We start from the raw sequence: 25,357 nt of genomic DNA, 5'->3' as shown, positions 1-25,357 counted from the left end.
ATGGGGAACATATTCTAAGTAACAAAGACTTAATTTAGAGTTATTTGGTTAGGATTAGGGTCAGGGTTATAATAAGGCCATGCCGAATAAGGCATTAATAAGTACTTAATAATGACTAGTTAAGAGCCAATATGTTACTAATTTGCATGTTAATAAGCAACTAATTAATGGTGAATATGTTCCCCATACTAAAGTGTTGCCATGTTTTTTTGTTACTGGTGCACAAAATGAAGCGTGCATGAACATCACCTTGTTCGAACAACAAAACCAAAACAGTGCATAAACTCACAACAAAATACACACTCAAAATACAGTCTGACTTCTGCTGTTGCCGTATCCGTAATACGCCGATAGGGAGAAGTTTGTATTTACAAGATGAGTCGAGTATGTTTTGACCTCCGCCGAACCCCTGAGCCCGACTCACCGAACCCCTAGGGTTCGATCGAACTCAGGTTAAGAATCACTAGTCTATATATCAATCAATCAATCAATGTTTATTTATATAGCCCTAAATCACAAGTGTCTCAAAGGGCTGCACAAGCCACAACAACATCCTCGGTACAGAGCCCACATAAGGGCAAGGAAAAACTCACCCCAGTGGGACGTCGATGTGAATGACTATGAGAAACCTTGGAGAGGACCGCATATGTGGGTAAAATAAGTCAGGGCGTGATGTGACAGGTGGTGACAGTACACCTACTTTGAGACAAGAGCTATATTGATGCATGCTTGGTTATAGTTTAAAGTCATATCCAACAATTACGACAACGACTTTTTACTGTCAACTGAGTTTCGTTTTTTAATGATTTCTGCTGGTGGTGTGCCTCCGCATTTTTATCAACACAAAAAATGTGCCTTGGCTCAAAAAAGGTTGAAAAACACTGGCTTAGTAAGTATGAATTGTTTTAGTTGTATTGTAAAACCTACAAATGTTGCTTTGAGCGATGAATAAAGAATCCTTTCGAGCAAAAACGCTGTGGACGGTTATACTTTACGTTCAAGGCACGAAACAGGAAGTACATTTTCAACCCGCAGCACCTGCAGTGAGCGGACTCGTCCTAAAGATGGGCACCCACAGCACAGACGATAACACACCTTTTCAGTGTCCCTTTCAATGTATTAGGAAAACTATTTGTTGAATACAAAACACTATGGCCGTTACCGAAGAAAAATCCATAAATTAGCCGTACTAGAGATGTCCGATAATATCGGGCTGCCGATATTATCGGCCGATAAATGCTTTAAATTTTAATAATAAAAAAATTTATCGGTATCGGTTTGGAAATTATCGTTATCGGTTTCAAAAAGTTACATTTATGACTTTTTAAAACGCCGCTGTGTACACGGACGTAGGGAGAAGTACAGAGCGCCAACAATCCTTAAAGGCACTGCCCAGTCACATAATATCTACGGCTTTTCACACACACAAGCGAACCCATGCATACTTGGTCAATAGCCATACAGGTCACACTGAGGGTGGCCGTATAAACAACTTTAACACTGTTACAAATATGCGCCACACTGTGAACCCACACCAAACAAGAATGACAAACACATTTCATTAGAACATCCGCACCGTAACACAACATAAACACAACAGAACAAATACCCAGAATCCCTTGCAGTACTAACTCTTCCGGGACACTACAATATACACCCCCCTGCCCACCTCAACCTCCTCATGCTCTGTCAGGGAGAGCATGTCCCAAATTCCAAGCTGCTGTTTTGAGGCATGTTAAAAAAAATAATGCACTTTGTGACTTCAATAATAAATATGACAGTGCCATGTTGGCACTTTTTTCCATAACTTGAGTTGATTTATTTTGGAAAACCATGTTACATTGTTTAATGCATCCAGCGAAGCCTCAACAAAATTAGGCATAATAATGTGTTAATTCCACGACTGTATATATCGGTATCGGTTGATATCGGAATCGGTAATTAAGAGTTGGACAATATCGGAATATCGGCAAAAAAGCCATTATCGGACATCTCTAGTATTTATGGTAAGTGCTATTGACAGTGTAACAATATCTACACAATAATTAAAGTAGTTCCCTATTTTCTTTTATTACATACAATTGGCTCCAGCGCCCCCCGCGACCCCAAAGGGAATAAGCGGTAGAAAATGGATGGATGGATGGATACATACAATTGTTTGATCAAAACAAAGTCAAGTTTACACAATAACTAAACAATCTTATCGACTATCTACAAACCCCAAAACCAGGGAAGTTGGCACGTTTTGTAAATCGTAAATAAAAACAAAATACAATGATTTGAAAAGCCTTTTCAACTCATATTCAATTGAGACTGCAAAGACAAGATATTTAATGTTCGAACTGGAAAATTTTTTATTTTTTTGATGCCTGCAACATGTTTCAAAAAAGCTGGCACAAGTGGCAAAAAAGATTGAGAAACTTGAGGAATGCTCATCAAACACTTATTTGGAACATACCACAGGCGAACAGGCCAATTGGGAACAGGTGGGTGCCATGATTGGGTATAAAAGCAGCTCATTCGCAAACAAGGCCGGGGCGAGGGTCGCTATGTCCGTCGCGACATCTGCAAGTGCAAGTTAGAACTCTACTATGCAAAGCGAAAGCCACTTATCAACAACACCCGGAATTGCCGTTAGCTTCGCTGGGCTCCGAGCTCATCTGAGATGGACTCACGCAAAGTGGAAAAGTGTTCTGTGGTCTGACGAGTCCAAACAAGAATGACAAACACATTTCATGAGAACATCCGCACCGTAACACAACATAAACACAACAGAACAAATACCCAGAATCCCTTGCAGCACAAACTCTTCCGGGACGCTACAATATACACCCCCCCGCTACTCCCAAAACACATTTTGGCTGCAACATGTATATAATAATAATAATAATATCGGAATATCGGCAAAAAAGCCGTTATCGAACATCTCTAAAATCAATGTTATGGTGAGTTTTTTCATGTACCGTATTTTTCGGACTATAAGTCGCAGTTTTTTTCATAGTTTGGCCGGGCTCCAGTGCGACTTATATATGTTTTTTTCCTTCTTTATTATGCATTTTCGGCGGGTGCGACTTATACTCCGAAAAATACGGTATTTCCATGCACTTATTGGCTATGCATATATTTATCCGCCACACGTGGAAGGCCGGTCCCTGGAAATAATTCCGACATTAAACCGGTCGCTGGTGCAAAAAAGAAGGTTGGGGACCCCTGCCATAGAGCCAATGAGAAGAAGCTGCTGCAGAAGTAATAAATGACATTAGGGACGTCGTGCCTTGATATGATGACATTCATAGAGCAACAGAAACAGACCCACTAGTAAACAATCAGATAGTTTGGGCATGTAAACTGGTGCAAGGAGAGAAGTTTGATGAAATGGTTGAACTATATGTATGTATGCACGTAAACGTACTGACCGTGGAATGTGCATGCTCAACTGTGTTTATGTGAGTGTGCTCCGCCGGCTGCATCTCATTCTTTTTTGGAGGGTTTCTTTTTAGTTTTTCTCTCGTCCCATCAGCCTTCTCTTTTTACATGAGACCCTCAGTATGTGGCCACACACTCCTATGGCCAGCTGCTTGTCTGCATGGGGAAATAATTGTTGTATACCATACACGATGATATGATACATTTAATGAAGGGATGCTAGTTACACTATCTTAGGGAGGGATGTCCAAACTATTTGACTTGGGGCCTGCATTGGGCAAAAAAAAAAATTGGCTGGGGGCTGAAAGCTGACCACATGTAAAGTAACAAAACCGTATTTTTCGGAGTATAAGTTGCACCTGCCGAAAATGCATAATAAAGAACGAAAAGAACATATATAAGTCGCATTTTTGGGGGAAATTTATTTGATAAAAGCCAACACCAAGAATAGACATTTGAAAGGCAATTTAAAATAAATAAAGAATAGTGAACAACAGGCTGAATAAGTGTACGTTATATGCGGCATAAATAACCAACTGGTATGTTAACGTGACATATTATGGTAAGAGTCATTCAAATAATATATATAGAACATGCTATACGTTTACCAAACAATCTGTCACTCCTAATCGCTAAATCTCATGAAATCTTATACGTCTAGTCCAGGGGTCGGCAACCTTAACCAGTCAAAGAGCCATTTTGACCAGTTTCACAAATTAAAGAAAACAATGGGAGCCACAAAAATCTTTTGAAATTTAAAATGAAATAACACTGCATACAAAGTTTTTTTTTTGCTTTGTGCTATGTATAAACCAAGGGTCTCAGACACGCGGCCCACACCATAATATGAAAATTAAATGTCAGTGCGGCCCGCGGGTTTTATATGAATGGCGCTTGACAGCGTCATACTTGTAAACCCTCCCGATTTTTCTGTCAGACTACGAATTACAAGGCAACTGTTCTCTCGAACGTGCCGTGATGGTACGGCATTTGGCGCCCTATACGACCAGCGTGCCAGTCTAGTTGCACGTTGTATGGGGCTTCTGCTTGCTCACGTAAGTGACAACAAGGCATTCTTGATCAACAACCACACAGGTTACACTGACGGTGACGGTATAAAAAACTTTAACACTCTTACTAATAATGCGCCACACTGTGAACCCACACCAAACAAGAATGACAAACACATTTCGGGAGAACATCTGCACCGTAACACAACATAAACACAACAGAATAAATACCTAGAATCCCATGCAGCCCTAACTCTTCCGGGCTACATTATACACCCCCGCTACCAAACCCCGCCCACCTCAACCGACGCACAGAGGGGGGGTTGATGTGTGAGGGAGCAGGGTTGGGGTGGGGGCGGGGTTTGGTAGCAAGGGTGTATAATGTAGCCCGGAAGAGTCAGGGCTGCATGGGATTCTGGGTATTTGTTCTGTTGTGTTAAGGTGCAGATGTTCTCCCAAAATGTGTTTGTCATTCTTGTTTGGTTTTGGTTCAAAGTGTGGCGCATTATTAGTAAGAGTGTTAAAGTTGTTTTATATGGCCACCGTCAGTGTAACCTGTGTTGCTGTTGACCAAGTATGCAGGGCATTCACTTGCGTGTGCAAGCAGAAGATGCATATAACAAGAGGCTGGGCTGGCACGCTGTTTATACAGAATGTAGAGGGCGCTAAATGCTGTACCATCATGGCACGCCCTTATTATTATTGTAAGGGTGAAAATCAGAGAATATTAATACCGGGAGTTTTCTGCGAGAGGCACTGAAATCCGGAAGTCTCCCGGGAAAATCGGAGGGTCGGCAAGTATGCAGCTGAGCCGCATCAGAGTGATCAAAGAGCCGCATGCGGCTCCGGAGCCGCGGGTTGCCGACCCCTGGTCTAGTCGCACGTTGTATGGGGCTTCTGCTTGCTCACGTAAGTGACAACAAGGCATTCTTGGTCAACAACCACACAGGTTACACTAACGGTGACGGTATAAAAAACTTTTAACACTCTTACTAATAATGCGCCACACTGTGAACCCACACCAAACAAAAATGCCAAACACATTTCGGGGGATCATCTGCACCGTAACACAACATAAACACAACAGAACAAATACCCAGAATCCCATGCAGCCCTAACTCTTCCAGGCTACATTATACACCCCCGCTACCAAACCCCGCCCACCTCAACCGACGTACAGAGGGGGCGGGGGGTTGATGTGTGAGGGAGCAGGGTTGGGGTGGGGGCGGGGTTTGGTGGTAGCAGGGGTGTATAATGTAGCCCGAAAGAGTCAGGGCTGCATGGGATTCTGGGTATTTGTTCTGTTGTGTTTATGTTGTGTTAAGGTGCATATGTTCTCCCGAAATGTGTTTGTCATTCTTGTTTGGTTTTGGTTCAAAGTGTGGCGCATTATTAGTAAGAGTGTTAAAGTTGTTTTATATGGCCACCGTCAGTGTAACCTGTGTGGCTGTTGACCAAGTATGCAGGGCATTCACTTGCGTGTGCAAGCAGAAGATGCATATAACAAGAGGCTGGGCTGGCACGCTGTTTATACAGAATGTAGAGGGCGCTAAATGCTGTACCATCATGGCACGCCCTTATTATTATTGTAAGGGTGAAAATGGAAGAATATTAATCCCGGGAGTTTTCTGCGAGAGGCACTGAAATCCGGAAGTCTCCCGGGAAAATCGGGGGGGTTGGCAAGTATGCAGCTGAGCCGCATCAGAGTGATCAAAGAGCCGCGGTTTGCCGACCCCTGTTCTAGTCTCTTACGTGAATGAGCTAAATAATATTATTTGATATTTTACGGTAATGTGTTAATAATTTCACACATAAGTCGCTCCTGAGTATAAGTCACACCCCCGGACAAACTATGAAAAAAACTGCGACTTATAGTCCGAAAAATACGGTATATATATTATATATATTAGAGCAGTGGTTCTCAAATGGGGGTACTTGAAGGTATGCCATGGGGTACGTGAGATTTTTTTTTAAATATTCTAAAAATAGCAACAATTCAAAAATCCTTTATAAATATATTTATTGAATAATACTTCAACAAAATATGAATGTAAGTTCATAAACTGAACATCAAATCAAGTAGGCTATTCCATTCATTACAATGCAACAATGCAGCTAGATTTTTTGTGGACATGTTCCATAAATATTGATGTTAAAGATTTCTTTTTTTGTGAAGAAATGTTTAGATGTAAGTTCATGAATCCAGATTACAATCCCCAAAGAAGGCACTTTTAAGTTGATGATTACTTCTATGTGTAGAAATCTATATTTATAATTGAATCACTTGTTTATTTTTCAACAAGTTTTTAGTTAGTTTTATATCTTTTTTTTCCCAAATAGTTCAAGAAAGACCACTACAAATGAGCAATATTTTGCACTGTTATACAATTTAATAAATCAGAAACCGATGACATAGTGCTGTATTTTACTTCTTTCTCTTTTTTTCAACCAAAAATGCTTTGCTCTGATTAGGGGGTACTTGAATAAAAAAAATGTTCACAGGGGGTACATCACTGAAAAAAGGTTGAGAACCACTGTATTAGAGATGTCCGATAACATCGGCCTGCCGATATTATCGGCCGATAAATGCGTTAAAATGTAATATCGGAAATTATCGGTATCGGTTCTTTTTATTATCGGTATCGTTTTTTTGTTGTTGTTGTTTTTTTAATTAAATCAACATAAAAAACACAAGATACACTTACATTTAGTGCACCAACCCAAAAAAACTCCCTCCCCATTTACACTCATTCACACAAAAGGGTTGTTTCTTTCTGTTATTAATATTCTGGTTCCTACATTATATATCAATATATATCAATACAGTCTGCAAGGGATACAGTCCGTAAAGCGTGCTGTTGGTCCACTAATAGTACTAACCTTTAACAGTTAATTTTACTCATTTTCATTAATTACTAGTTTCTATGTAACTGTTTTTATATTGTTTTACTTTCTTTTTTATTCAAGAAAATGTTTTTAATTCATTTATCTTATTTTATTTTATTAATTTTTGGCTGGGGGCTGAAAGCTGACAACATGTAAAGTAACAATATATATTATATATATTAGAGATGTCCGATAACATCGGCCTGCCGATAAATGCGTTAAAATGTAATATCGGAAACTATCGGTATCGTGTTTTTTTTATTATCGGTATCGTTTTTTTTTTTTTTTTGTTTGTTTTAAAAAAAAAAATTAAATCAACATAAAAAACACAAGATACACTTACAATTAGTGCACCAACCCAAAAAAACTCCCTCCCCATTTACACTCATTCACGCAAAAGGGTTGTTTCTTTCTGTTATTAATATTTCTGATTCCTATATTATATATCAATATATATCAATACAGTCTGCAAGGGATACAGTCCATAAGCACACATGATTGTGCGTGCTGCTGGTCCACTAATAGTACTAACCTTTAACAGTTAATTTGACTCATTTTCATTAATTACTAGTTTCTATGTAGCTGTTTTTATATCGTTTTACTTTCTTTTTTATTCAAGAAAATGTTTTTAATTTATTTATCTTATTTTATTTTATTATTTTTGGCTGGAGGCTGAAAGCTGACAACATGTAAAGTAACAATATATATTATATATATTAGCGATGTCCGATAACATCGGCCTGCCGATATTATCGGCCGATAAATGCGTTAAAATGTAATATCGGAAATTATCGGTATCGTTTTTTTTATTATCGGTATCGTTTTTTTTATTATCGGTATCGTTTTTTTGTTTGTTTGTTTGTTTTTTAAATTAAATCAACATAAAAAACACAAGATACACTTACAATTAGTGCACCAACCGAAAAAACCTCCCTACCCCATTTACACTCATTCACACAAAAGGGTTGTTTCTTTCTGTTATTAATATTCTGGTTCCTACATTATATATCAATATATATCAATACAGTCTGCAAGGGATACAGTCCGTAAAGCGTGCTGTTGGTCCACTAATAGTACTAACCTTTAACAGTTAATTTTACTCATTTTCATTAATTACTAGTTTCTATGTAACTGTTTTTATATTGTTTTACTTTCTTTTTTATTCAAGAAAATGTTTTTAATTTATTTATCTTATTTTATTTTATTATTTTTGGCTGGAGGCTGAAAGCTGACAACATGTAAAGTAACAATATATATTATATATATTAGAGATGTCCGATAACATCGGCCTGCCGATAAATGCGTTAAAATGTAATATCGGAAACTATCGGTATCGTGTTTTTTTTATTATCGGTATCGTTTTTGTTTTTTTTTTGGTTTTTTTTGTTTGTTTTTAAAAAAAAAATTAAATCAACATAAAAAACACAAGATACACTTACAATTAGTGCACCAACCCAAAAAAACTCCCTCCCCATTTACACTCATTCACGCAAAAGGGTTGTTTCTTTCTGTTATTAATATTCTGGTTCCTACATTATATATCAATATATATCAATACAGTCTGCAAGGGATACAGTCCGTAAGCACACATGATTGTGCGTGCTGCTGGTCCACTTATAGTACTAACCTTTAACAGTTAATTTGACTCATTTTCATTAATTACTAGTTTCTATGTAACTGTTTTTATATCGTTTTACTTTCTTTTTTATTCAAGAAAATGTTTTTAATTTATTTATCTTATTTTATTTTATTATTTTTGGCTGGAGGCTGAAAGCTGACAACATGTAAAGTAACAATATATATTATATATATTAGAGATGTCCGATAACATCGGCCTGCCGATATTATCGGCCGATAAATGCGTTAAAATGTAATATCGGAAATTATCGGTATCGTTTTTTTTATTATCGGTATCGTTTTTTTTATTATCGGTATCGTTTTTTTGTTTGTTTGTTTGTTTTTTAAATTAAATCAACATAAAAAACACAAGATACACTTACAATTAGTGCACCAACCGAAAAAACCTCCCTACCCCATTTACACTCATTCACACAAAAGGGTTGTTTCTTTCTGTTATTAATATTCTGGTTCCTACATTATATATCAATATATATCAATACAGTCTGCAAGGGATACAGTCCGTAAAGCGTGCTGTTGGTCCACTAATAGTATTAACCTTTAACAGTTAATTTTACTCATTTTCATTAATTACTAGTTTCTATGTAACTGTTTTTATATTGTTTTACTTTCTTTTTTATTCAAGAAAATGTTTTTAATTTATTGATCTTATTTTGTTCTATTATTTTTTGGCTGGGGGCTGAAAGCTGACAACATGTAAAGTAACAATATATATTATATATATTAATATATATTATATATATTAGAGATGTCCGATAACATCGGCCTGCCGATATTATCGGCCGATAAATGCGTTAAAATGTAATATCGGAAACTATCGGTATTGTGTTTTTTTTATTATCGGTATCGTTTTTTGTTTTGTTTTGTTTTTTTTAAATTAAATCAACATAAAAAACACAAGATACACTTACAATTAGTGCACCAACTCAAAAAACCTTCCTACCCCATTTACACTCATTCACACAAAAGGATTGTTTCTTTCTGTCATTAATATTCTGGTTCCTACATTATATATCAATATATATCAATACAGTCTGCAAGGGATACAGTCCGTAAGCACACATGATTTTGCGTGCTGCTCGTCCACTAATAGTACTAACCTTTAACAGTTAATTTTACTAATTTTCATTAATTACTAGTTTCTATGTAACTGTTTTTATATTGTTTTACTTTCTTTTTTATTCAAGAAAATGTTTTCAATTTATTTATCTTTTTTTATTTTATAATTATTTTTTTAAAAAGTACTTTATCTTCACCATACCTGGTTGTCCAAATTAGGCATAATAATGTGTTAATTCCACGACTGTATTTATCGTTGATATCGGTATCGGTTGATATCGGTATCGGTAATTAAAGAGTTGGACAATATCGGATATCGGCAAAAAGCCATTATCGGACATCCCTAATATATATATATACATATATATATATATATATATATATATATATACATACATACATACATACATACATACATACATACATACATACATATATATATATATATGTGTGTGTGTCCATGTATCAGCTGTGTCTATAACGAGGGTAGTATCAGTTAATGATTAATGCTAATGATAGTTAATGAACTAGAGTGATTCATTTGTTGTCATTTTTGTTAATGTTTACAAACTCAGGGAATAATTCCTATTTTTCGGTGGCAACGGTCTAAAAATAAAATAATATGTGCATTTTGTAGTTGTTGAGGTAGAATCCAGGTTCGTACTGCCATGCTTTTACTTTGAAGCTTACTTTGCACTGAACAGGAAGTCACTGTGGAATGTTTCAGTGCTGTGTAACTAAACAGTAGTTATGCTGCTGTGTCATGATCTTTTTATTTATTGTATTTTTTTTAAATTAATCAATCCAACAAAATAATACACAATAATACCTTAATAGTACAATTCCAGTTCCCAGCAACATTCAGAATAGCAATCAACAGAGCAATTGAGAGGTCACACAAACATGACACAAAACAATCCAAAAGTAGTCAAACAAAAATGAATAATAACAACAGTATCAATATTAATAAGAATTCCAACAAAGCAGTGATTAGAAATCCATTACTGCCATTTATAAAAAATAATAAAAACATTTAAAAAATAGTATCACAGTGGCTTACACTTGCATCGCATCTCATAAGCTTGACAACACAATATTTTCCACAAAGATAAAATAAGTCATATTTTATGTTCATTTAATAGTTAAAACAAATTTAAATAACGGATCCCATATTCCAATATATGTCTCATTGTTATCCAAACTAAATGCAGTTTTTTCTTACTGATATCATTTCCGAAGCTTGTGTGTACCAGTCAGTATCGGGCATTTTTTTAGTATTACCCTTTTTCTTTCATGATCTGATGTTAACACCACACTTGCCGACATAAACCGTGACATTTCTTAAGGAAATTATCCTTTTGGCTCTCAAATTGTATGTCGACTTCCCATGTAAATTATTTAGTAATGAGAAGTTCACAGTACATTTAATGAGTTGTTCGAACTGAATTACTTTTCAACATAAGCAGGACTTAATCCAGTGTTGTAACAAAACATATGTGAGCTGTTTATTTTTCCTTGTTTTGTATTCACTTCCTGTCAGTGCTCTTGTTTTGTTTCCCCTTCCTGCGTGTCTTGAGCGCTCCTCAGGGCTCGAAGATTGACTTACATTGTGAACCTCTTACATGCAAGACTGCTTTATTTCTGTTTTGAGTAAATTAAAGTCATTTTACCTGCGCTCCGTTCTCCTGGTTCCTGCATCTTGGGGTCACTAATCCGGCAGCCACGTGAATACAAAACAAGGAAGCAAACAAACTGTTTTGAGTAAATTAAACTCATCTTACCTGCGCACCGTTCTCCTGGTTCCTGCATCTTGGGGTCACTAATCCGGCAGCCATGCGAGTTCCCGACAGAATCTTCGAGCCCTGAGGAGCGCTCGAGACAGGCATAAATAGAGACATGTTGATTGACAGCCGGTCCACACCGGCTGTCAATCAACAGCAGGTGAGGGAACAAACACAGTGCTCAGCGGGACACGCAGGAAGCGGAAACAAAACAAGAGCACTGACAGGAAGTGAATACAAAACAAGGAATCAAACAACTGAAGTGACAGATCGTCACAACGTAGCAGCAATTGTTTTGTTTCAGTCGATGAACTTTTCCGAGCTTTAAAACACATCTGAACTGATTTATCTGTCCCAAAATGTCTATTCTCTTTTTTATATTTATCCGGTCACTACAATTGAAAAGCCTTTGCAAATCATTTTGAGTTATCTCTATTGCCTCTCGCAGGCATGTCAGCCTCTAAGTCAGGTATCAAGTCCGGTTGCGGTACAAAGGTTTTCAACATCAGAGGGGGAAACAAAACACTTTCTTCTTTTGTTTCACACAAACTCTGGACCCAGTCTCTCTCTCTCCCTCTCCAGTTCCATCATATGTTTCTATTTAAGGCCAGCATTGCGGACTAGCACGATTGGTGTGTTCACCCCCCTTATTAATTCCCCGTCCAACGACTGGCTCCCAGAGGCAGTGGAGGGGAGGCCTTTCCTCTCAACCACACTGTGGATTTTCCATTCGAGCCTCAGTCTCTCTCTGAAACGTTCCCTTCTTTAGTGTCCGTCTTAAGTTCCGTTTCGGTCATGGTTCGACTTTAGTCGCAAGAGGGCAACTTCTACGGACAGCCTCACAGGGCTTTCTTTAGTGGTTTTCTTTAGGTTCTTCTTTAGTATCCGTCTTAAGTTCTGTTTCGGTCATTGTTCCACTTTAGTCGCAAGAGGGCAACTTCTACGGACAGCCTCACAGGGCTTTCTTTAGTGGTTTTCTTTAGGTTCTTCTTTAGTATCCGTCTTAAGTTCTGTTTCGGTCATGGTTCCACTTAAGTCGCAAGACGGCAACTTCTATGGACAGCCTCACAGGGCTTTCTTTAGTGGTTTTCTTTAGGTTCTTCTTTAGTATCCGTCTTAAGTTCCGTTTCGGTCATGGTTCCACTTTAGTCGCAAGAGGGCAACTTCTGCGGACAGCCCCACAGGGTTTTGATTTCTTCCGATGCCTCTCCATCCTGCACAGTTGCTCGGGGGTCCCGTCAGCCATATGGCAGAACATTTAGAATTGTGCAGTCGAATTGACAGCTTATTATGTGGTGATCGTCCAGGGAGGAAACACAGCGACGGGGTGCTAAGGTGGGCTGATGGCAGTGTACCCCGTGCACAGAGGCAGGGGTACGGTTGGCTGCAACGGGCTTTCGCAGAGCGTGAGAACGGGCAGGTGGCTGACGTCATTCTTCTTCCGCTCAGGGATTGACAGCTTGGAACCTATGGTGCTGGAGCAGTATGTGGCTGTGGCAAACTACGAGCGGCAGGAGAACTCTGAGATCAGCCTCAAGGCCGGTGAGACGGTGGACGTGATTGAAAAGAGCGAAAGTGGTGAGTACTCTTGTTTTATTCTCCTTGCTCATGCTATGTTTGGCCGTGTTTATTTCTGCTGTTGCATATTTGGAATTCAGCACTGAGAATATTTTGTAGTTTAGTAGTACAGTTTGCTCTAAAGTCAAGTCTACCTAATCCTGTTATCAAAACAGTAGTACTGTACCTCGTTTTTTTTACAACCCACTTTTTTTGATTGATTCAGTAGGTTTGCCCTGGTTGTCACATGTCATCTAAGACCAAATATTGCCAAAACAAACTTGCATACCATTTTGCGGAATCGGGTGCCCAAACAAAGAATCCCACGTGTTGGCGACTCAGTCTCTGTGCTTTTTTAAAAGTTAATGTTAAAATCTAGAGATGTCCGATAATATCGGCTGATAAATGCTTTAAAATGTAGTATCGGAAATTATCGGTATCGGTTTCAAAAAGTAAAATGTATGACTTTTTAAAATGCCGCTGTACGGAGTGGTACACGGATGTAGGGAGAACTGCGTCTCCCAGTTATACTTGCCAACCCTCCCGATTTTCCCGGGAGACTCCTGAATTTCAGTGCCCCTCCCAAAAATCTCCCGGGGCAACCATTCTCCCGATTTCCACCCAGACAACAATATTGGAGTCGTGCCTTAAAGCCGCATAATATCTACGGCTTTTCACACATATAAGCGAATGCAAATCATACTTGGTCAATAGCCATACGGGTCACACTGAGGGTGGCCGTGTAAACAACTTTAACACTGTTACAAATATGCGCCAAACTGTGAACCCACACCAAACAAGAATGACAAATACATTTTTCGGGAGAACATCCGCACCGTAACACAACAGAACAAATACCCAGAACCCCTTGCAGCACTAACTCTTCCGGGACACTACAATACACACACCCCCCTACCCCCACCACCTCAACCTCGCCCCCCCAACCCCGCCCATCTCAACCTCCTCATGCTCTCTCAGGGAGAGCATGTCCCAAATTCCAAGCTGCTGTTTTGAGGCATGTTAAAAAAATAATGCACATTGTGACTTCAATAATAAATATGGCAGTGCCATGTTGGCATTTTTTTTTCTCCATAACTTGGAGTTGATTTATTTTGGAAAACCTTGTTACATTGTTTAATGTATCCAGCGGGGCATCACAACAAAATTAGGCTTAATAATGTGTTAATTCCACGACTGTATATATCGGTATCGGTTGATGTCGGAATCGGTAATTAAGAGTTGGACAATATCGGAATATCGGCAAAAAAGCCATTATCGGACATCTCTATTAAAATCCCAAAGATAGTCACACAGACACTAGGTGAAATTATCCTCTGCATTTGACCCATCCCCATGGTCACCCCCTGGGAGGGGAGGGGAGCAGTGAGCAGCAGCGGTGGCCGCGCTCGGGAATCTTTTGGTGATTTAACCCCCAATTCCAACCCTTGATGCTGAGTGCCAAGCAGGAGGGTAATGGGTCCCATTTTTATAGTCTTTGGTATGACTCACAACCTTCCAGTCTCAGGGCGGACACTCTTAACCACAAGGCCACTGAGCAGGTCTTAACTTAAATGAGTATGGCTGGAAAAATAAGACACCATGTGGTCCAAAGAAGTGCGAGCACTTTGGTTAAATATGTGAGAAACACATTTGAATTAAAGAAAGAACTTCTTTGCCAAAATTAGTTTTCAATAAAGGCAAAAGTGATGTTGAATGCTCTCGTATTCATTAATTGTATTATTCTTATGGATAGATGTATATTACATTGCTTTCTGCAGGTCAAACTGTAATCATCACCTTATATCAGCTGTATCGGCTTTGATCTAAACTCTACGATACGAGGCTCTTGATACCAGCAGTCCTACTCTGGACAGCCAGTTAACATCTAAATGTCCTCCAATATGCCCACAAGGTTGGTCTTTTCTTGTATTTTAGTCAAGTCGTTTACAAAATGTAAACATGGTAGGCTTTAGCCTACTAGGAGCTAACAACTACGCAACAGCTAAGCACACAATAGCACACAAGCTAGACATAGGGTCCTTCAGCACATTTGTCAATACGAACAAGTATCAAATATTAATAGTAGCTGCCAATTACATACACATACAAAGTCTCCAAGGCAGAAGCGTATTAGTAAGTATCCAGTAACAAACGTGTCCGCATCGTTCAGCTTCCTGCGTCATGAGCTTAACTTTTTAATTTCAAGTGTCGCCAGAAAAACAATTGCCACTCCACTTCCACTTAAAGACCGCTTAAGTCTATTCCTGCCGGTTATTAAGAAATATGTTAAGGATTTTCATATCCACCATAGTTGTCCGTGTAATTTAACTTGACTTGAAGGGAACAATGTGTGTGTCGCGAGTGTTTTGTGTTAATATTTTTGGTCATGGATGGAAACAGAGTGTGGAAGTCGCTTCCTAGCAGCTCCACTGTAGACACGGCACAAGAGCCAAGCGTGCCTGCTTAACAAGGTTTTAATGTACATATAGTTTTGAATCAAAGTTCTCTCCAGCAGAACGTGACCTCTCAGTCACGTTCGTATCAGCTTTCTCTCTGGCTGCTCACTGTTAAAGACAACAGATGATTAGATTACCACGTACCGCCTGTGAAATCTAATCACCTGTCAGCTGTGTCTCGCCGTCAGCACATGCCCCACCCCTATCCGATGGTGCTCCGCCCTCAACACCATTGACAGAGGCGGTGACCTTTGCTCCTGCGGGCGCGCTGATCACACTCTCCCTCCACACAGAGTAATATAAATCGCTATTGGATTTTATTTCGAATGGGAACAATGTTATCGGGTTTGTGTACGATTCTGTCTTTGTGGGACTTTTGGAACAGATTACTCACATAAATATACCACAGCTTGTGTAAATCCATATTTCTCAACAAATATGGGGATGTGTACATATTCCTGTATTTAGGGTATACACCACTGCTGATTATCTTAAGGGAAAGTTGTGTTAACGGTAACATTTTTCTGAGCATAGTATAATATGTTTCATTTTAAGAGCTATTTTAGAGTTAAACAAAAACCTATTATCTCTTTTATGCGTGCTTGTGTTCTTTACTTGATTCCTTGACTTACTTGTAAAGGGCTAATGATTTTAGGTTGTCCTGAAGAATTTGGAAGAAATCTTCCTTTTTCATTGTCCCATTTACTCTCTGTAAAGCACCAGTTCCATTGGCAGCAAAACAGGCCCAGAGCATAATACTACCACCACCATGCTTGACAGTAGGTGTGGTGTTCCTGGGATTAAAGGCCTCACCTGTTCCAAACATATTGCTGGGTTTTGTGGCAAAACAGCTACATTTTTGTTTAATCTGACATCACATGGACAAAGATAAGACCTTCTGGAGGAAAGTTCTGTGGTCAGATGAAACAAAAATTGAGCTGTTTGGCCACAATACCCAGCAATATGTTTGGAGGAGAAAAGTTGAGGCCTTTAATCCCAGGAACACCATGCCTCCCGGCAAGCATGGTGGTGGTATTATGCTCTGGGCCTGTTTTGCTGCCAATGGAACTGGTGCTTTACAGAGAGTAAATGGGACGAAGAAAAAGGAGGATTACCTCCAAATTCTTCAGGACAACCTAAAATCATCAGGTTGGGTCTTGGGCGCAGTTGGGTGTTCCAACAGGACAATGACTCCAAACACACGTCAAAAGTATGTTCATTAATGTGCATTGTATCATGTCACAAAGTTAGAAAACAATCTAATAAATGGCAACTTCCTATGAGAAGTTGGGGTCATATAAACAAGCTTATTGGTGTGTCTAGTGGGACAGGAAAAAGTTATAAAGTCGTTTATAAATTATTTATGTTTCTCTGCGGTCCGGTAGCAAATGTGTCACAGACCGGTACCGGGGGTTGGAGACCACTGGTATAGAGGAAACAGTGCTGCTGCCATGACTCATACCAACTTGTTATTCACGGTAGTATGTTCACTGTAAAAAGTCAGTGTTCAAAAACAAGAAAAAAAAAATACAAAAACTGAGGGGTATTTTATTTGAACTAAGCAAAATTATCTGCCAATAGAACAAGAACATTTGGCTTGTCAAGACTTTCCAAAACAAGTAAAATTAGCTAACCTCAATGAACCTAACATTAGCTTAAAATAAGTATATTCTCACTAATAACAAGTGCACTTTTCTTGGTAGAAAAAAAAAAAAGACCTTTTTGCTCAATATGTTGAAAAATATTCTTAAATTAAAGGCCTACTGAAATGCGATTTTCTTATTTAAACGGGGATAGCAGGTCCATTCTATGTTTCATACTTGATCATTTCGCGATATTGCCATATTTTTGCTGAAAGGATTTAGTAGAGAACATCGACGATAAAGTTGGCAACTTTTGGTCGCTGATAAAAAAGCCTTGCTTGTACCGGAAGTAGCAGACGAGTAGCGTGACGTCACAGGATGAGGAAAGTGAGAGTGAAGGACAAGAGGGCAGTGGGAGCGATTCAGATAGGGAAGATGCTGTGAGAGGCGGGTGGGACCTGATATTCAGCTGGCAATGACTAAAACAGTAAATAAACACAAGACTCTATTAGCCACAACACAACCAGGCTTATATTTAATATGCCACAAATTAATCCCGCATAACAAACACCTCCCCCCTCCCGTCCATATAACCCGCCAATACAACTCAAACACCTGCACAACACACTCAATCCCACAGCCCAAAGTACCGTTCACCTCCCCAAAGTTCATACAGCACATATATTTCCCCAAAGTCCCCATAGTTACGTACGTGACATGCACATAGCGGCACGCACGTACGGGCAAGCGATTAAATGTTTGGAAGCCGCAGCTGCATGCGTACTCACGGTACCGCGTCTGCGCATCCAACTCAAAGTCCTCCTGGTAAGAGTCTATGTTGTCCCAGTTCTCCACAGGCCAATGGTAAAGCTTGACTGTCATCTTTCGGGAATGTAAACAATGAAACACCGGCTGTGTTTGTGTTGCTGCAGCCGCCCGCAATACACCGCTTCCCACCTACAGCTTTCTTCTTTGCTGTCTCCATTGTTCATTGAACAAATTGCAAAAGATTCACCAACACAGATGTCCAGAATACTGTGGAATTTTACGATGAAAACAGACGACTTAATAGCTGGCCACCATGCTGTCCCAAAATGTCCTCTACAATCCGCGACGTCACGCCCAAACGTCATCATACCGAGACGTTTTCAGCAGGATATTTCACGCAAAATTTTAAATTGCACTTTAGTAAGCTGTATTGGCATGTGTTGCAATGTTAAGATTTCATCATTGATATATAAACTATCAGACTGCGTGGTCGGTAGTACTGGGTTTCAGTAGGCCTTTAAGTAAATGCTAGTGCCATTATCTTGACATAATGATATGCGCTCGGCATTACATTTCTTGAAACCAGCAAACTTATACTAAAAACTAATGTATTGTTCTTAATGGAAAGGCAACAAGGCAAGCGCTTGTTACTCTCGGGTTCTACGAGCCGCTCAGGCAAATCATATGGTCTAAAAATGCATTTAGTAGCTTCTGAACGACGACGTCATTGGATGGTCACCATGTGTGCACCTCAGGTTGAACTGAAATCTGTCCCAGTTGTTCTCATCTCTGAGGTTGTAGCAGCAGCACCAAGCTGACATGCTTTAAATTTACAACCCTGCTGAATCCAGTATCTGTCGCAACTCGGTATTGGTTACAATCATGTTTCATTTCATTTTTGTCGCACTGTGTCTAGATTCTCAGTTTCACCTTTCACCCAAAATACTTCTACAATTCTAAATATTTTGCTGAGGGGTCTCCCTGTTTGTGTCTCTGGTAGTTGTGTCCCCTAGGGCAGTGTTTTTCAACCACTGTGAGATACAGTCTGGTGTGCCATGGGAGATGATCTAATTTCACATATTTGGGTTAAAACATTTTTTGCAAACCAGTAATTATAGTATGCAAATTATGTGTTGTTGTTGTTGAGTGTCGGTGCTGTCTAGAGATCGGCAGAGTAACCGTGTAATACTCTTCCATATCAGTAGGTGGCAGCCAGTAGCTAATTGCTTTGTAGATGTCGGAAACAGCGGGAGGCAGCGTGCAGGTAAAAAGGTATCTAATGCTTAAACCAAAAATAAACAAAAGGTGAGTGCCCCTAAGAAAAAAGCATTGAAGCTTAGGGAAGGCTATGCAGAACGAAACTAAAACTGAACTGGCTACAAAGTCAACAAAAACAGAATGCTGGACGACAGCAAAGACTTACTGTGAAGCTAAGACGGCGTCCACAATGTACATCCGAACATGACATGACAATCAACAATGTCCCCACAAAGAAGGATAAAAACAACTGAAATATTCTTGATTGCTAAAAAAAAGTAGATGCGGGAAATATCGCTCAAAGGAAGACATGAAACTGCTACAGGAAAATACCAAAAAAAGAGAAAAAGCCACCAAAATAGGAGCGCAAGACAAGCACACATAAACATGTTACATTTAATCACGACAACTCGCAACAGGGGGGGGGGGGGGGGGACCCTGGAGGTCGACTGCTGCTATGAAGCGCTGCCAGCCGTCCATCACCCCGAAAGGGAATCAAGCGGTGGTGAAGGCGTGGGGTGGGGGATGGGTGGGCGGGGTGTATATGCCCATTGTCTTGGGTGCGTTGATAGGCTTGGGGCCGTTCTGCATGCAAGCAAAAGTTCAACTCCAGGTGTCGTTGAGGAGGGAGGGAGTTCAAAAGCGTCCATCATTCAGGTGTCCTCGGGGATGTTTTCAGAACAGCCTGCTCCTGTTGTTGCAGCGTCAAGGCCATTCGAGGGAGTCAAATAGTAGATTAGGATTTTTGTTTTTCCGCGAGCAGACATTAGACTTAGACAAACTTTAATGATCCACCAGGGAAATTGTTCAACGCAGTAGCTCAGATACAATGATGGAAAGTGTAAGGATGGAAAGGACAATGCAGGTATAAATAGGCTAATATAGCGATTAAAAAAAAAAAAAATACGAATATATACATATGTGTACAAAATAATATATGTACAGATATATTATTATGTCTATAACATATATACAATATACAATATATACAACACATGTACACTATTACAGTATATACAGTATATGTGACAGCAGCAGCATAAAATAGAGAGTAGATCCAGCAGGAAATAGAAAATAGACATTATAAACATTATAAACAAAGAGAAGTAGCTAACATGTCAGGTGTCAGGTAATAGGCAGATGTCATCTATTGCTGTATGGCGAGTGATTATACAGCTGAATGGAGTGTACAATGGCTTGTCTGTTCTATTCGTCCATGCTGGCCCTCACATCCAATTTCTCCCTTTCAACAAGCTTTTCCATGATGTGATCCATCTTGCGATTCAGTTCAGAAATCGCCCCAGTCTGTGATCCCACAGCCCGGCCCAAACCTTCCATTGCGACGAACAGCCTTTGGGCCCTTTGAGTGGCTGGCATCGTCTTACGAATTTGACGATACACCAGAGCAATGCCCAGCCCAATCAGCAGGTGCCCCGCGATCACGGTTCCAAATAGGTAGATGTCTTCCACTACCTTGATGGAAAGGACTGAGAGGCACATGATTCTCCATTCATCCCAGGAATCTCTCACGTACCCCGCAGCAATGGTCCCATCAGGGCAGCCAGGCTACCCAGAACCTCTTATCCTCGTCGAAAAGATTTTGTCGATTGAGTCGAGAGTCCAGCTGATCATTTTCATGTCTGATGTTTTTAGATTTGGAGCACAGCGCAAAGAAAGAGGCTTCAAAAAAGTGTAGACAAGACAAAACAAAGAGAGCAAGCAGGGAGAAGAAGGGAGCGGGAAAAAAAATGCGACCGCCCTCACCAGAGGCAAGACAGAAAAATATACTTTCAAATAAATGGTAAATGGTAAATTGGTTATACTTGTATAGCGCTTTTCTACCTTCAAGGTACTCAATGCGCTTTGACACTATTTCCACATTCACCCATTCACACACACATTCACACACTGATGGCGGGAGCTGCCATGCAAGGCGCCAACCACGACCCATCAGGAGAAAGGGTGAAGTGTCTTGCTAAAGGACACAACTAGGGTGGTAGAAGCTGGGGATCGAACCAGGAACTCTGTTTGCTGGCACGGCCACTCTACCAACCGCGCCAAAATAGATTTTGCATTTACTGACGTACATTAAATTGCACTCAACACCTAACATTTTACAATCGAAGATAAGGTAAAACGTCTTCCGCAAACAGAAATGTCCTTTGCATATCCCGTTTTTTTCCGCTACGGTGGCTGATCTTTTCACAATTACATCTCTCGTCTGACACAACCAAAATTGAACGGTGTCTACCCTTGGCTTAAGAGGGAAGCTTAATGTCAGTGTCCTGTGAGAGCAAAGCTGTTGGAGGAGCAGACTTTATTGCTTGTTGTAAACTCCTGGCTGGAGCTCGGCTTCAACTCAGACTGCTGATGACCGCGGTCGGAATTTTAGTCGTAAAATATGCTGGTGATATTGTTTGTCACACTGCGGGGAGCCGGCAGCTTATTTTTAAGGCGAGATTCCTTTTGCAACTACAAAGAACGCAGACAATATCTTTGCAGAAGGTTCAGCACAATACCTGTTCTTTTTTACAGTGCTACCGGAAAAGTATTCACAGCACTTCACTTTTTCCATATTTTGTTGTCTTACAGCCTTATTCCAAAATTGTATATGTGCATTTTTGCCCTCAAAATTGTACACACTATAGCTGAGTTGCAATTACGTGTTTTTCAACCTCTAGTGTGCCGTGGGAGATTATCTAATTTCACCTATTTGGGTTAAAACATTTTTTGCAAACCAGTAATTATAGTCTGCAAATTGTGTGTTGTTGTTGAGTGTCGGTGCTGTCTAGAACTCGGCAGAATAACCGTGTAATACTCTTCCATATCAGTAGGTGGCAGCCGGTAGCTAATTGCTTTGTAGATGTCGGAAACAGCGGGAGGCAGTGTGCAGGTAAAAAGGTGTCTAATGCTTAAACCAAAAATAAACAAAAGGCAAGAGCCCCTAAGAAAAGGCATTGAAGCTTAGGGAAGGCTATGCAGAACGAAACTAAAACTGAACTGGCTACAAAGTAAACAAAAACAGAATGCTGGACGACAGCAAAGACTTACTGCGGAGCAAAGACGGCGTCCACAATGTACATCCGAACATGACATGACAATCAACAATGTCCCCGCAAAGAAGGATTAAAACAAATGAAATATTATTGATTGCTAAAACAAAGTAGATGCGGGAAATATCGCTCAAAGGAAGACTTCAAACTGCTACAGGAAAATACCAAAAAAAGAGAAAAAGACAACAAAATAGGAGCGCAAGATAAGAACTAAATCACTATACACAGGAAAACAGCAAAATACTCAAAATAAGTCACGGCGTGAGTGACAGTATACCTACTTTGAGACAAGCTATATTGATGCATGGTTGGTTTTGGTTTAAAGTCATATCCAACAATTGTGACAACAACTTTTTACTGTCAACTGAGTTTTGTTTTTTAATGATTTCTCCTGGTGGTGTGCCTCCGGATTTTTTCAACGCAAAAAATGTGCCTTGACTCAAAAAAGGGTGAAAAACACTGACCTAGAGGCACATCCGGGCACGTCTAGGTTTCAGGCGATGGTCTGGAGCAGTGTTTTTCAACCACTGTGTAATTTCACCTATTTGGGTTAAAAATATTTTTTTGCAAACCAGTAATAATAATCTGCAAATGTGTCGGTGCTGTCTAGAGCTCGGCAGAGTAACCATGTTATACTCTTCCATATCAGTAGGTGGCAGCAAGTAGCTAATTGGTTTGTAGATGTCGGAAACATGGTTTGTCATGATCACAATATGCAGGTGAAAAGGTATCTAATACTTAAACCAAAAATAAACAAAAAGTTAAGTGCCGCTAAGAAAAAGCATTGAAGCTTAGGGAAGGCTATGCAGAACGAAACTAAAACTGAACTGGCTACAAAGTAAACAAAAACAGAATGTTGGACGACAGCAAAGACTTACTGCGGAGCAAAGACGGCGTCCACAAAGTACATCCGAACATGACATGACAATCAACAATGTCCCCGCAAAGAAGGATAAAAACAACTGAAATATTCTTGATTGCTAAAACAAAGTAGATGCGGGAAATATCGCTCAAAGGAAGACATGAAACTGCAACAGGAAAATACCAAAAAAAGAGAAAAAGACACCAAAATAGGAGCGCAAGGTAAGAACTGAAACACTACACACAGGAAAACAGCAAAAAACTCAAAATAAGTCACGGCGTGATGTGACAGGTGGTGACAGTACACCTACTTTGAGACAAGAGCTGTAGTGATGCATGGTTTAAAGTCATATCCAACATTTGCGACAACAACTTTTTACTGTCAACTGAGTTTCTAATGGTGGTGTGCCTGCGGATTTTTTCAACGCAAAAAACGTGCCTTGACTCAATAAATGGTGAAAAACACTGACCTAGAGGCACATCCGGGCACGTCTAGGTTTCAGGCGATGGTCTGGAGCAGTGTTTTTCAACCACTATGTAATTTCACCTATTTGGGTTAAAAATATTTTTTTGCAAACTAGTAATAATAATCTGCAAATGTGTCGGTGCTGTCTAGAGCTCGGCAGAGTAACCATGTTATATTCTTCCATATCAGTAGGTGGCAGCAGGTAGTTAATTGCTTTGTAGATGTAGGGAACATGGTTTGTCATGATCACAATAAGCAGGTGAAAAGGTATCTAATACTTAAACCAAAAAAAGTTTGAGGCATTAATCCGTGAAAGACAAAGTTGGACTTATTCGTGCATCAGTAACGTATTTGATTGACATAACGAGTAGGGATGATGTTTGATAAGAAATTATCGAGTTCGAGCCTATTATCAAATCCTCTTATCGAACCGATTCCTTATCGATTCTCTTATCAAATCCAGATAGGTTGTTGTATATGGAAACAAACACTATTTGGTCTAACAAAAGCTCACTTTTATTTTATAAGAAAAAAATAAAATCTAATAAATAAATATTGACTGTTACCCCCCTAAAAAAAATAAAAAAATAAATATTGACTGTATATTAAGTGGGATTTTTCAGAAAAACAAATATATACAGTAACACAAAAACTACCTGTCTCTGTGATCACTATAGATGTATAAATAATAATATAGTGTTAAATAAAATCAGTCCCTTGGGCACAAAACTGAAATTAATACAGCTCTCCAAAAAGTGCACTTCTGCTGCTATTGGAACATACTGACTACACACACAGGCAGACAGCTAACAAACAATCCAAGATGTCTAATAAAGTTCCAAAGCAGATTAATCAATTTAGGCTCTTTATTGTTGTTGCTCTTGCTTTGTCATTTCTTATATTTACTTTTGTCTTGCACTGGACTGTTATTATTATTTTTGTAAACTGAAATACACACAATAACAAATGTATAAGCTATGTGATTCAATTAACATACTCAAATTTAATACACAATATGTAAATATTAGCTTCACACAAATATACAGTACTATCATCAAACAAATACTTCTGAGTGTTGAAACTATTTCGATGGTAGAAATACACGACTGGCAGCCATTGTAAGTCCTCAAATCATCCATTGAAACAGTGCACAAAAATCGTTTTTCAATAAACATCTTAGTTTTAAATGTAACCACTTTCCACCTTAATATTGAGTTACATAAACACGTTAAACAGTTTACTTACAGACTTATATTTTCCAAGGCTTGTGAGAGCTAACACAACTTGTCTACTTCTCAATTGTCTCATGAACTGAACTGACTCACCAACCCGGAAGTGGCCAGACTATTGACGCGTAGTATTTTCATATCGCCACAAGGTGTCAGTAAGAGTCTACAATCAAATGGGCATAACATTGCCCATTTGGGATTCGTTCCCAGGCATTCGAATAAAGAACCAACTCTTTTTCTTTACTATAGTGGTCTCGATAACAGGTATCGGTTCTCAAAAAGGGATTCGACTCCGAGGACTCGGTTCTTTTGTTATCGAACAACCGG

General features: G+C 39.4%; 1 protein-coding gene across 5 annotated transcripts in view; it reads left to right on the top strand.

The window, feature by feature from the left end:
* Positions 1-25,357, top strand: part of LOC133617274 (SH3 and PX domain-containing protein 2A-like) — a 339,411-nt gene that overhangs the window by 236,947 nt on the left and 77,107 nt on the right. For all 5 annotated transcript variants that reach the window (XR_012050910.1, XM_061977175.2, XM_061977176.2 and 2 more), the window contains one exon: positions 13,250-13,378. Coding sequence is in view for 4 of the 5 variants with exons in the window: in XM_061977175.2 (XP_061833159.2) it covers positions 13,250-13,378 (129 nt within the window). In the remaining variant the exon portion in view is untranslated. The remainder of the gene's footprint in view (positions 1-13,249; positions 13,379-25,357) is intronic.

Source organism: Nerophis lumbriciformis, linkage group LG16 (assembly GCF_033978685.3).
Source record: "Nerophis lumbriciformis linkage group LG16, RoL_Nlum_v2.1, whole genome shotgun sequence".
Classification (NCBI taxonomy): Eukaryota; Metazoa; Chordata; class Actinopteri; order Syngnathiformes; family Syngnathidae; genus Nerophis; species Nerophis lumbriciformis.
This window is presented reverse-complemented; position numbering and strand designations above follow the sequence as displayed.